This window comes from Myxine glutinosa, chromosome 5 (assembly GCF_964187855.1).
Source record: "Myxine glutinosa chromosome 5, kmMyxGlut1.1, whole genome shotgun sequence".
NCBI classification, from domain to species: Eukaryota; Metazoa; Chordata; class Myxini; order Myxiniformes; family Myxinidae; genus Myxine; species Myxine glutinosa.
In genome coordinates this window covers 112,848,366-112,862,609 of record NC_136265.1, presented here as the reverse complement: position 1 = coordinate 112,862,609, position 14,244 = coordinate 112,848,366, and the positions used below count along the sequence as shown (strand labels likewise).

Below are 14,244 nucleotides of genomic sequence, written 5' to 3'. Positions count from 1 at the left end.
CAACTTCCTTCTCAGTTATCTTCTCTGCCGGTCCTAAAACTGGGTTACTCTCGATGTTGCCATCCCATTCATTCTCTGTATTCAACAGCATTTCCATATATCTTTTCCATCCCATTCATTCTCTGTATTCAACAGCATTTCCATATATCTTTTCCATCTTCCTTTAATTCCATCTGGGTCCACAACGATTTGACCCACTTCATCCTTCAAGCAACTCACCCCCATCACATCACACCTCTCTTTCGCTAGCTGCTTTGCAATCCTGAATACCGCTCTCTGACCCTCTTCCGAATCCAAGCGTTCTCCGAACATTTTCCTGCATGCCTCCTGCGCCTTTGCTACCTCTTTCTTTGCAGCCTTCTTGGCTGCCTTATAACTTTCATGCTCTGCTTTTTCTGCTCCTGTACCCTTCGCCTTCTGCCACTCCTTGAACTTCTTCCTCTTCTCGTCAATCCTCTTTCCAACTTCATCATCCCACCACCATGTTTCCGAGTGCCTCGGTGGTCCTTTTGTCCATCCACATACCTCACCAACGACTCCCAACAGACTATCTTTCATTGACATCCAACCACGTTCAAGCTCAACCACATCATCCTCTACCCTACTCAGCCTCTCTTTTAATGCCTCCCTTACTGTCACCTCTTTCAACCTCCACACCTTCATTCTCGGTTGGTATTTCACCTGCCGAGCTCTCCTAGCACCTTTCACCCTTATGTCGCATACAACCAAGTGGTGCTGTGAAACAGCCTCCTCCCCCGGGATCACCTTTGTGTCCCGGAGGTGCCCCCTATCTCGCCTACGCACCATCAGGTAGTCAACGGTTGTGGTCGACCCACCTGAAGTGTATGTAACAAGCTTATTATCCCCTTTCTGGAACTGAGTATTACAAATCAACAAATCAACTCCATCAGCAAACTCCAAAATCCTTACACCTTCTCCATTTCTAACACCATATCCGTAACCCCCATAAACTCCCTCAAAACCGTCCATACTCCTTCCCACATGTCCATTTCGGTCTCCTCCTGCCACAACAACTTCCTCATCTTTCACGTTTTCCATCAGCTTCTCTATCGCACACCAGAACTTGTCCTTCTCTTCATCGCTCCGACCAACCCGTGGAGCATATCTCGAGATGACGTTCACCAAGAGCTTTCCAATCATCATTTTCACCATCATCAACCTAACCTATCACTCACTCTAGTCACACTCACCACACTGTCTACAAACTCCTCAGAAAACAGGACACCAACACCATTCACGCCCTCCGGGCACCCTTGCCACACAAACTTGTATTTCTGTCCCTGCCTACCCTTCCCCATTCTCACACCACTTCCCTTCCATCTCGTCTCTTGCACACAACATATGTCCACTCTTCTTCTGACCAATACTCCCACCACTTCTCCTGATCTCCCTGTCATTGGCCCTACATTCCATGTCCCAAACCTCAGAAACCGATCTCCACTTCAGGCTGTACCCTGCCCATATGTAGTTGTAATTGTCATGGTTCTCTTTTTGAGGCAATGTTTTTATGGCCGGATGCCCTTCCTGACGCCAACCCTCTTTGTCGCCTCTTACGACACGCAGGGATACGGTGTACCTATTCTTACCAGGGTACACACCGGGAACGTATTTTCGTACGATCATAGCAAATTCTTCAATTGTGTTGATCATTAGTTGATGTGTATTACGCTGAGAGAAATGGGGACGTCGAAGCCCCTGTTATGTCTGATAAGAAACCTGCACACTAAACAAGATAAGGTAAGAACAGAGTATGGAGAGAGAGAATGGTTTGGAATCGGAAAAGGGGTCAGACAGGGGTTCATTCTCTCCCCTTACTTGTTCAATGTGTATAGAGAGTACATCAAGAGGAAATCAAACTTGGATATATAATATGGAGGCTGGAATCAGGGTTGGAGAAACGTGCATCAACAATACAAGGTATTGTTGCAGAAATGGCTTCTTCAGGTTACAATTGCATAGCATAGAAATAGTTATTTCCCCGAGTACACGGATTATCATAAGAGTGAGGCAATTTAATTGTGATAAAGGATTATGCATCGATATTTGGATAGAAAGCTGTCGTCTTCCCTCCCTAATGGTTCTGTCTAAAACCGCTTCTCCCTTAAACCCCTTCTTAAGATGCTATCCTTTGTAACCTGTCTTTTGTGCTTTATAAATGAATCCGGCCTCGCAACACTGAGGAGGTGCTAATTTTGGCACGAGTGCATGAGCCTCAAACATTTGGAAAGAGTAGAGGCTCAGGGGAGGGATTGCCAAATGATTTATGGCCAAACCTCCAATCGATACAGGGGCGTCCGGTGTGCCCATCTAAGGCCACAAATCCAGAATGGGGACCTTAAGTCCCAGTCCGGTGGGAGTCCAGTCGATTACGTGTGGTCCGGAGAGCAATTCTGCGGGACCTGCATGATCTCTTAACACCTGAGACCTTTTGTCCTGTTCACGTGACACATGGTTGTCCCTCTCGGCTTCCCCTCCCTATCGGTATTTTGTGAATATAAGATTCTTTTTCACGGTTTTGTTTAAATATTATTTAAATATGTTTAAACTTTCTCCTGCAATGTTTTATGCAGTGGTATATCACAACACGCTGTTTTTCTTCCTATTTAAAAGGCTTTTTTCAATTTCCTATTCAATTCATTCCACTTCAAAAATATATTCAATCTCTTACAATTCTTCCTCCGTACATGCTCAAAACTCACCTTAATTCCACCCCTCCTCTATCGTTTTTAAACGGATCTCTGACTTGAAAACCACAATAAACCCAATTTGTTATAAATGTTCATTTTTCATTAATCGTCCACTTTCTAAACTCCCCCCTCCCTCCTCGCTTTCAATTATCCCTCCTCCCTTTCAATTCTCCCCCCTCACCCCTCCCCTCCAAATCTCCCCCTTGCCCCTCCCCTCCTAAACTCCCCCCTTGCCCCTCCCCTTCAAATCTCCCCCCTCCCCTTCAAAACTCCCCCCTCACCCCTCCCCTTCAAAACTCCCCCCTTGCCCCTCCCCTCCTAAACTCCCCCCTTGCCCCTCCCCTTCAAATCTCCCCCCTCCCCTTCAAAACTCCCCCCTCACCCCTCCCCTTGAAAACTCCCCCATCCCCTTGAAAACTCCCCCCTCCCCTTCAAAACTCCCCCCTCGCCCCTCCCCTTCAAAACTCCCCCCTCGCCCCTCTCCTTCAAAACTCCCCCCAACCCCTCCCCTTCAAAACTCCCCCCCGACCATCTTTCTCCAATTCTCCCCCCTCCTCCTCAAAGCTGCCTCCTCCCCACTTCGTCTCACTTCTATCTCATACCTCCACCTCCTCCAACCTTCTACTTTCCTCTGCCCCCTCCTCAAACAACCCCTCACTGTGCCGCATCCCATCACCACCAAACCTTTTGTCCTCCTAATCCTTCCCTTTCTTCTAACTCTTTTACAATCTCTGACACACAATCAACAGCTCTCCCTACCTCCCCCTCTCATCCTTCATCTGACCCTACCCCTGCCCTCCCCTGTCCTGCACTCGATGCTCCCCCTCCCTCTTCATTAACGGTATGGACCTCAAACATCCGCGGCCTTCGCTCAAATCTGATTGATCTCTCCATTCAGGTTGCTTCTGAAAATCCAGACAATCTGCTTAACAGAAACTTTCCTCCTTCAAGATGTCTCTGATTCCTTAATATCTCTTCCTGGTTACTCCCTCCTCCGGTATGATAGACCTGAGCCTCGTCCTGATGGTGGGGTTGCTATCTTTCTGAAACACTCCCTCCCTCATTCTCCTTGCACTGCCCTCTCTCCACCCCACCCCCAGGAGTACCTCTGGCTGCAGCTTCCTCTCCATTCCCACCTTTTGTTCATATGTGTTCTGCACCGTCCTCCAAACAGTGACGACTCCATTTACATTTCGCTGTCTGACAACATGGACCAGCTTCTATCCATTCATCCCAACTCTCTCTTCCTCATATGTGGCGACTTCAGCTGTCATCATGCCAGCTGGCTGGGTGTGGGTACCTCTCTCACCAGCCATGGCATCTCAGCAAAGGACTTCTGCGACTCATTGGGACTGACACAATCTGTCAATTTCCCGACCCGGATCTCAGTCAATGGTGCATCTTCTCTTCTAGACTTGGTTATGACAAACTTCCCTGCAAATGTCTGCTGCTCCAATCAGTTCTTCTGATCATGTGCTTGTTAAAGTGGATATCTCTCTGGCGATTCTCGGAGAGCCTCCTCAGCATCGACGAGTCTGGGATTTCACTCAGGCCGACTGGCATGGTCTTGAAGCAGCCAACAATCATCTGGACTGGTCTCCCATCTCGACTGCCTCCGACATCAACTCATCCTGGGATTCATCCAAAGTAAACTGCTCTCTCTCATGCACAGATTTATCCCATCTCGTCTTCAGTTGTCATACCCTTCCTCCCGTCCATGGTACACTGAATCTTGTGGTGAGGCAGTTGCCCTGAAACAACTTGCCTTTGTCTCTTGGAAGGCTAATCCAACTGAAGGCAATCTCAGTTCCTTCCACCGAGCTCGGAACAGGTGGGTGTTTACCCACAGGAAAGCCAGGAAGCACTATCTCTCCACTCTCAAGACTGAACTCTCAAACGTGTCTCCTTCCTCCAAATCCGGGTGGCGCCTGGTCAAATCTGTTTCTGCTGTTTGTTCCCCCTCCATCCCCTCCCTTACCTCAAATGGCTACACAGTTGACACCGCACGTGACAAAGCCGAATGCCACAACTCTGCGTTTGCCTCAAAATCTTGTCTCCCAAACCCATCTCTCTCTGTACCCACCTTACCCAGTCGAACCCAGCTGCTCCTGGACTCTGTGTCCTTCTCTCCTGACAAGGTGGAGAAGTTTTTGTCAAACCTCCACTCTGATTCTGCAACTGAACCAGATGGCATCAGCCCACGGGTCCTAAAATCCTGCTCTGCCACTCTTTCACACCCTCTCTCAATTCTCTTCACCCTCTCTTTTGCTCAAGGTCATCTGCAATCAGCTTGGAAATCAGCCAACATTACCGCTTTACACAAAAAAGGTGCAAAAACGGATCCTAGCAACTACAGATCAATCAGCCTTCTCCCAATTATCAGCAAAGTCATGGAATCCATCATTGCCTTCAGATATGAAATCCTTCCTCTTCTCCAATGGCTTCATCTCTGATCATCAATTTGGATTCAGACCAGGTCATTCTACTCTGGACATGCTGCTTCTGCTGTCTCAACAATGGATGGAAGTCCTCAATGCCAAACAGTAAATTAGAGTTTTCTCCCTTGACATATCACGTGCCTTCGATATGGGCTGGCACCCTGCTCTGCTCACCAAACTCTCCTCCTATGGTATCCATGGAAATCTCCACGCATGGCTTGCGGCCTTCCTCTCTGGTCGTAATCAACGTGTGGCCTTTAATGGATTTCTCTCATCTCCCCTTCCTGCTCAGGCTGGAGTTCCCCAAGGCAGTGTTCTGGGCCCTGTGCTTTTTCTAGTCTTTGTCAATGATCTCTCCAACTCTCTGGAAAACCCTCTCTATCTCTTTGCTGATGACTGCACTCTCTGCCGCTCCATTCCTCATATCGGCTGTCTGCAGCCTCCTCACTCTCTGCAGACCTGGACAAAATCACAGACTGGTCAAACAAGTGGAACATGTCTTTCAATCCTGACAAATCTCACACTCTTACAATGTCTCTCCGAAAAGACCGACTGGACAACCCTCCCATCTACTTTCTCAACAATCCTCTCAAGAAGTTCTGTCTCTCAAGCTTATGGGTCTCACTGTCTGCCATGATCTTTCCTGGGAAAAACACATTTCCAAGCTGGCCTCCAAAGTCAGTCGCTGACTGGGCATCCTCCGTCGTGTGAAGTCCTTCCTTGGCACACCTGGGTTCCTCACCACATACAAGGCTTTCAACCGCAACTCAATGGAATACTGCTCTCCCCGCTGGGATGGTGCTCCTGCCTCACACCGAGCTCGGTTTCACGCTGTTGAAACCAAAGCTTTCAGAATCATTGGAATCTCCCGCGATGAAGCTAACTCCGAGGGCCTTTCACTCACTCACCGCAGGCAGGTTGGTGGACTTTCTGTCTTCTACCGACTCCTTTCCGGCCTAGCTCCCCCAGCTCTGTCTGTGCTCTGTCTCCTAAATATTCCTTCAGGTCGCACAAGATCTTCCAGCAACCCTCTTCTGATGAAATTGCCAAAATCAAGACTCTCTGCTCACCTTCACTCTTTCATTCCTCTTTACTCCCGCCTCTGGAACAAACTCCCTCACTCTCTTCAATCCCACTCCTCCCTCCAGGTTTTTAAAACAGCTGTTCACCACCATCTCTTATCTTCCCCCATCCAAAACCATGATCTCTTCTACACCCATTAATTCACCCCAGATCCACTTCTTTGAAATACCAACTTCTTTTCTGGAAGTCTTTGCAGTGTCCATGTGTTTTATGCTTGTCCCTCGACTCTATAAAGAACCTCACAGTGGTTGTATGCCCTGTAGCTGGTATTTTCGGCATGTCCTTTTCCTGGTCCATCTACTGTGGTGCTTGAGGGGCCGTTAAAGATTAGTTGAAGTAAGGCTCCTCCGTCGTCCGTACCAAACCCGGGGCACGTTTGTATATAAAAAGTTTGCATGTTCCCTGTTCTCCCTCCTTCTTTTCTTGAATACACACATGAATGAACTGGGTCTTGTTTGAGTGTTTCGATTCACCACGATCGATAAACCGTACAGGTTGACAAGTCCTATAAAGGACAGATTTGGCGAGACAATTGGTGTTCAAGACCAAACCTCGCCCCCATCGGGCTCTACAAACCACTCTATGTCACCATTTTGAGTGGCTTGGTTAGGAGGAGGAATCCAGCGTGTCGCTTGATCGACCTCGGAGAACCAAATTGAGCTCGGTAAAGGTGCAATTGAGCCCTCAATTCAGCTCGATGTGTCTGGACCGATTGGCCGATGCGACCGCCATAACAGCAGGTTGATAACACCACTTTGTTGGCAGAAAGTAAGGAGGACATGATGAAACTGCTGCAGAAGGTGAAGAAGAAAAGTGAAAAAGCTGGTCTTTATTTAAGGCTAAAAAAAATCAAAATCTTGTCAACTGAAAAGATGGACATGCTCAGATTGTGATACGATCACTTGGAAACAGTGGAAAAGTTTCATCTTCTTGGGTTCTAAAATTGAAGCGAGTGGTGAATGTAGAGGAGTAATTAATAGACGGTTAGCGTTGGGGAGAAGAGCAATGTCAAGATTGATAACGATTTGGAAAGAAAAGATGTGACAAAACAAACCAAGAGGAGCCTGATGAATGCTCTCGTGTATCCAGTTACAATGCATGGATGTGAGTCATGGACAGTGAAAAAGGAAGAAAGGAATACGATCGATAGTTTTGAAATGTGGTGTCAGAGAGGAATGTTAAAATTTCCATGGACTGCAAGAAGAACAAACAAATTGGTAATTGAAGAAATTCGACCACCATGTACATGAGCAATGCTGATGATAAAAGAGAAACTTGTGAATTTTGGACACAACATGCATGCAGAACAAGAAAGTCTGGAGAAGTCAACCAATGCTGGGTATGATTGAGGGAAGAAGAGGAAGAGGCACACCTAGCATGTGCAGGGTGGATGGGGTAAAGGATGCAGCCAAGCTGTCTCTGCCAGAGAAGCAGGACAGAGATGTTTGGGGAAATCTGATCAGGAACGTCACCAGAAGTCGGACACAACTTGACGGAACAAGACAACTAGATATATTATTTACACTTAGTACCTGGATCATTTCCATGATACTCACCGACTGTTTAACATCCGTATTTCCGCATCTTTTCTACAGATCTCTGACTTGGCAGTTTTGTATAAAGCAGAGATGTTGAGTTTCAGTTGCGTGTTTTCAAACTGCAGCTTGGAGCTCTGTAATATTAAATACAAATCGCCATTCAATCTACCACAAATTATTCACCAAAATACAAGTTAAAAATCAGTTCAGAACATTTGTGCAATATATTGTGCATTCATAGCAGGAAGTTGCAGGGGTAGCACACACACATTTGAACCATCTAGTCTGATTTTGATTCCCGAATCGACGATAAACTGTCAGATCTGTGCTTCGTAGGGAGTATGTCGCATCACAAAGCGTACCGAACCTCAAATGAACGTTACGTCCAGCGTCCCCGTTCTCCAGCATTAGTTGGTGGATGGTAAATATCCCACAGTGGCTTAGACAAATTTAGAGAGTTGGCGAGTTATTGCCAGCACCCTGAACAAACGACAAAATCCTGCCCAAATCAGCTTCAATCAAACGTCAGACATGACCAGCCGGTTCATCAAAGACTACCTGGTGAATCACAGAAGATGCTTGCAATAATTTGGGCCAGTTAAAGAAGCAGTGGTAGTCCTCGTCTGTAGATTCATGGAATACGTGATTTGGTTTGAAAGCAGAGGATTAGAGCTGTTGTTATTTTGGGGTCAAGGGTCAAAGGTCAAATCTGGAATAGGTCCTATAACTTGAGAACGGCTGAAGTGATCAAATTCAAACTTGGTACAGGTATGTATAATATTGTAAAGATTAAGTGATTAGATTTTGGGGTCAAAGGTCAAAAGTCAAATCTGTAATAGGTCCTATAACTTGGGAATGGCTGCAGTGATCCAATTCAAATTTGGTACGGGTATGTATAATGATATAAAGATTAAATGATAAAAATTTGGGGTCAAGAGGTCAAAAATCAAAGTCTGTAAAAGGTCAATAATTCGAGAATTGCTAAAGTGATCTAATTCAAACTTGGTACAGATATGTATAATGATGTAAAGATTAATTGATTAGATTTTGGGGGTCCCGAGTTCAAAGGCCAAAGGTCAGAAGCCAATTATGTGGGCCAAACATGCAAAGGCTTAACCACAAGGCCAACTGAACAACACCAACGTGCTGTAAGACGACAAGACAGGTTGTCATTGGTTGCGACACACACACACACACACACACACACACACACACACACACACACACACACACACACACACACACACACACACACACACACACACACACACACACACACACACACACACACACACACACACACACACACACACACACACACACACACCACGATCCTTGGCACAGGATCTTTGAGCGTGAACCGTGAGATTGTCGAGGCCTGGTACTCTGATAAAAACTCCATCAATCGACACATCGACTTGCACCCCACATACATAGCACTACACATTCAATTACAATGTCAAAAACAGCAGAGTCATTTGAATGCAGGGAAGCCCTGTGATTCGCAAGGACCTGGACCAATCCATCACGTGAACTGTCTCCAACGGAACTTAACTGTTAACACCACACTCAACGTCAAAAATGACGGGTTGGAACATTTTATTTGACGGTGCAGCCGTGTGAGTGTGCCAAACTCTGAGCCAAGTGTCAGATGTGCTTACACAACAACAACAACAACAACATGCATTTTAAGGCCATTTTCCCTGCTAGAGCGGAGGTTAGCCTTGCGGTCCCCATGACAATCTTCTCCATTTTGCCCTATTTTCTGCCTCTCCCCTTGTTAACCCCCTTACCTGCACTTCTTCTTCCACCATCTTTAGCCAGGTCTTTCTCGGTCTTCCCCGTCCTCTACTTCCTTCTACATTCATTTCCATCACTCTTCTCAACCAGTCACTTTCATCCTTCCTCAACACATGGCCAAACCATCTCAACCTGTTCCTCTTCACAGCATCAATCACAGGCTCTATTCCCATCATCTTTCGCAATTCATAATTTGTCTTCCTCTCTCTCAACGATACTCCGCACATCCACCGAACCATTCACATTTCCACCCTTTCCAGCCTTCGTTGCTGCTCTACGTTCATTACCCATGTCTCGCTCCCATAAATCATAACACTTCTCACACATGCAGCATACACCTTTCCCTTCAGCTTCAACGACACTCCCCGATCCTTCAGCACGCCACTCAGTTCCAGAAACTTCTTTCATGCACATCTCACTCGAGCAACCGTTGCCGAGTCTGATCCACCTTCTCCATTCAGCATGTGCTTATATCTTCTTTATTTGTTAGACATCAGACATAAATGAATACCTGGTTTACTCTGCACGCGTTGCACATCACGCACAGTGAATTTGACCTCCCTGCACCTTGTATTTATTACCTTCGCAAAAGCGGAAGGTTATGTTTTGATCGCTGTGTATTTATTTGTATGTCTGTGTGTGTGTGTGTGTGTATGTTATTCGCATAACTCAAAAAGTATTCAACCGAATTGCATGAAATTTGGTGGGATGATTGGTTATTATACGGGACACATTTGATTAGATTTTGGGAGCAATCGGGTCAAAGGTCAAGGTCAAGGTCACGAAAAGGTCAAAATCGTATTTTTATTTGTCATAACTCGGTCAATTCTTATCCGATTTGCATGAAATCAGCACCAAACTGTTCACTGTTCTGTTCCCTACACTCCCATGCCAAGTACAGAACAGTAGCTGTGGCGAAGGTATGCGTATGCGCTCTACCGAGTGCCCGTTCTAGTTGTGACTTTAAAAAATCGTTTCTGTACACCGCCCTGGAGGCTCGGTTTGCAAGCCACCGTCTACAATTCCAATGTAAAACATTATTACTCTTCTTTTGGGTCTTCGGAGTCGTCGGGGTCTTTTGGGTCCTCGGGGTCTATTGGGTCCTCGGGGTCTTTTGGGTCTTTTTGGGTGGTAAGGTATTTTGCGTACTCGGGACCTTTTGCGTCGTCATGGTCTTTTGTGTACTCGGGGAATTTTGTGTACTCGGGGTATTTTGTGTACTCGGGGTATTTTGTGTACTCGGGGTATTTTGTGTACTCGGGGTATTTTGTGTACTCGGGGTATTTTGTGTACTCGGGGTATTTTGTGTACTCGGGGTATTTTGTGTACTCGGGGTATTTTGTGTACTTGGGGTCTTTTGGGTCTTCAGGGTATTTTGGGTGATTCGAGTCTTTTGTGTCATTGGGATCCTCTAGATCTTTGGGGTCCTCGGGTCTTTTGGGTATTTAAGCGTATTTGGGGTATTTTGGGTTTTGGGGGTAATTTGAGTCTTTGTGGTCCACTGGGTCCTCAGGGTATTTAAGGGTCTTTTGGATTGATTGGGTCTTTAAGGGTCTTCAGGGTATTTTGGGTCTCCAGGGTCATTTGGGTCTTACAAGGGTCTTTGGGGTCTTTTGGGTATTTTAACCAGTGAACACACAGTCGTGTTCAAATATTGCCCATTAAAACCCCACTCAAATCCCTCCTAACGTGCAACTCAAAGCCTTTAAAACCTACCCTTATGAAGGGGGACATAAATCACACAAACACACATTGTGCTTTATATGGTAGATATACAGTCATGGCCAAAAATATTGGCACCCTTGTACTTTTTTCCAATAATGCACCATTTCTTCCAGAAAATTGTTGAAATAAAAAAAATATTTTGGTATCCACAAATGTATTTCTTTGGTTTGCCGTGGAACAAAACAAAAAAAGCTGGAAAAAATACGAAATCTTAGCTTATTCCATACATAAATGCTAAAATGACACGGACAATATTATTGGCACCTTTAGGAAGTTGTTGGAAATAATTACATTTCAAGCAGGTGATTCTCCTTTACTTTGGAAATGAACTCACCTGAGGTGAGTTGGAGGTGCCTGCAATATAAAAATTACGTATTCAACCAGTTTGAATAGAGAAAATGAGTCATTCTGCTGTTTTGTGTCACAGTGTGTACCGCAATGAGCATGGAGAAAAGAAAGAAAACCAGAGAATTGTCTGAGGAGGTCAGACACAAGATTGTAGCCAAGCAAGGACAATCTCAAGGCTACAAGTCCTGGGTCCTGTGTCCACCGTACGCAATGTTATCAGGAAGTTTAAAGCCCATTGCACTGTAGCCAACCTCCCTGGATGTGACTGCAAGAGAAAACTTGATCGAAGATTGCAGTGAACGATTATTCTAATGGTGGAGAAAGCACCTCGATCAACTGCCAAACAGATTTGAAGTGACCTTCAGACACAAGGTACGACAGTTTCAACTCGCACCATCCGCCGTGGGGAGAGAGGGGGAGAGAGGGGGAGAGAGGGGGAGAGAGGGGGAGAGAGGGGGAGAGAGGGGGAGAGAGGGGGAGAGAGGGGGAGAGAGGGGGAGAGAGGGACACACAAAATAAAGCTAGAGTGGCGTTTGCCAAAACACACAGGAACAAGCCAAAATCCTTCTGGGAGAATGTCCTGTGGACAGATGAGAATGTCCTGTGGACAGATGAGAATGTCCTGTGGACAGATGAGAATGTCCTGTGGACAGATGAGACCTAATTAGATCTTTTTGGTAAAGCACATCATCTCTATGTGTACAGAAAACAAAATGAAGCTTTCAAAGAAAAGAACACCTTCCCTACAGTCAAACATGGAGGAGGTTCAGTGATGTTTTGGGGTTGCTGTGCTGCCTTTGGCACTGGGTACCTTGAATGTGTGCATGGCACCATCAAATCAGGAGATTACCAGGGCATTTTGGAGCGCAATGTTCAACCCATGTCAGAAAGCTGGGTCTCCGTCAAAGGTCACGGGTCTTGCAGCAGGACAATGACCCCAAACACACTTCAAAAAACACCCAGGAATGGTTCAAGACAAAACGCTGGACTGTTCTGAAGTGGCCAGCAATGACTCCAGATATAAATCCCATTGAACACCTGTGGGGAGATCTGAAAACAGCAGTTGGGAGAAGGGCACCCTTCAAATCTGGGAGAACTGGGGCAGTTTGCACAAGAAGAGTGGGCCAAGCTGCCAGTAGAGAGGTGTGGGAAGCTCATTCATGGCTATAGGAAGCGCTTGACTGCAGTTATTTTGTCCAAAGGCCGTGATACCAAATACAGGGTGTGCCAGAAATATGGTCATTTTTGAAATTCGGGTGAAGGAAATAAAAAATTGTATTTCAAAATAAATTAATTCATGATATTGAAGTACATAACATGCATTTTTATTATTTTTTACTGATTTAGTTTGATTTTTTGCAGGCAGAACACTTGAGTGACCATGTGGAACTGGTCAGGTGAAGAACACACTTTCGCTATCAAAGCTTTTTACAAGAATAATGATCGTGCAACTTCTGCACAACATCAATTCAAACTCCATTTCAATGGTCAACATCATGGAAATGTGCCGTCTGTTCATGCTATCAAGTTATGTGTTATGTACTTCACTTTCTTGTAAGAATTTGTTTTGAAATACATTTTATTTCCTTTTCACAAGTGTAAAAAATAACCATATTTCTGGCTCACCCTGTATTAAGTCTAGACTCTAGGGTGTCAATAACTTTGTCAATGGCATTTATTTTTGTTTTCTGATTTAAAAGGATATATTAAGTTCTGAATCAAAAAACAAACGTTCTGTATTTTAACAGTGAAATAAAGAATTGTGGAGACCAAATACTTTTGTCAATTTCAACTTATTTTTAGAAACAATTGTCAGTTATTTGAAAAAAGTGCAAGGGCGCCAATATTTTTGGCCACAACCGTAAATGTACAGACTTGGCATTTAATATGGAATATTTTTTTTGTGGGGGTGAACTTACTTTTCAAGATGACTTAGAACCAAAAGTTCATTGGAATTATGTTGAAATTATTCTAGATTTTGTTAATGTGACCTTTAAAAGAAACAAAAACCACATTTGACATTTCGAAGCAAATAAATTGATCCTTGAAAGTGATGTAAGCTGATATCGAACTCAATTCACGGACAGTACTGTGTTAAACTTCTGTGCGTTTTCCAGAAGTATCTCTTTATTTTGCACATGAGCCAAAAATTTTTTTTAACAAAAACAAAAGTTAAATTATGACTGGGATTACGGACAGTAAAATTACAGTTCAGTACTTCTTGTAACCCCCACGAGCATTCAGGAAAGCACATACACGATGAGGCATGCTGTTCACGAGATTTGCCAAGGTTTGGACAGGAATCGCTTGCCATGCAGTGACAAGAGCCTGCTGCAATTCACGCACAGAGGTGGGCTGCTGGTCCAAATTGTCGATTTGACGCGTTAATTCTGCCCACAAGTTCTCTATCGGATTCATATCCGGGGACATGGCAGGCCACTCCATATGCTCTACACCACGGTCAGCAAGAAAGTGTTGGATCATGCGAGCACGATGAGGCCGTGCATTGTCATCTTGGAAGACAAAGTTTCCTCGAAAGGCTGCACGAACAAATGGAAGCAATGTTTCTTCCAGAATGGCCCTGTGCTTGAACTGGTTTAGGTT

The 14,244-nt window shown here is 45.2% G+C and overlaps 1 protein-coding gene across 2 annotated transcripts in view; it reads right to left on the bottom strand.

Annotated features, from left to right (window-relative positions):
- Nucleotides 1–14,244, bottom strand: part of LOC137427239 (uncharacterized) — a 128,196-nt gene that overhangs the window by 96,360 nt on the left and 17,592 nt on the right. Inside the window, exon 4 of one of the 2 annotated variants that reach the window (XM_068116571.2) lies at nt 7,786–7,901. In XM_068116571.2, the coding sequence (XP_067972672.2) occupies nt 7,786–7,901 (116 nt within the window). Of the gene's footprint in view, nt 1–7,761; nt 7,902–14,244 lie in introns of those variants that run through there. The other variant, XM_078778540.1, reaches the window with a different exon arrangement.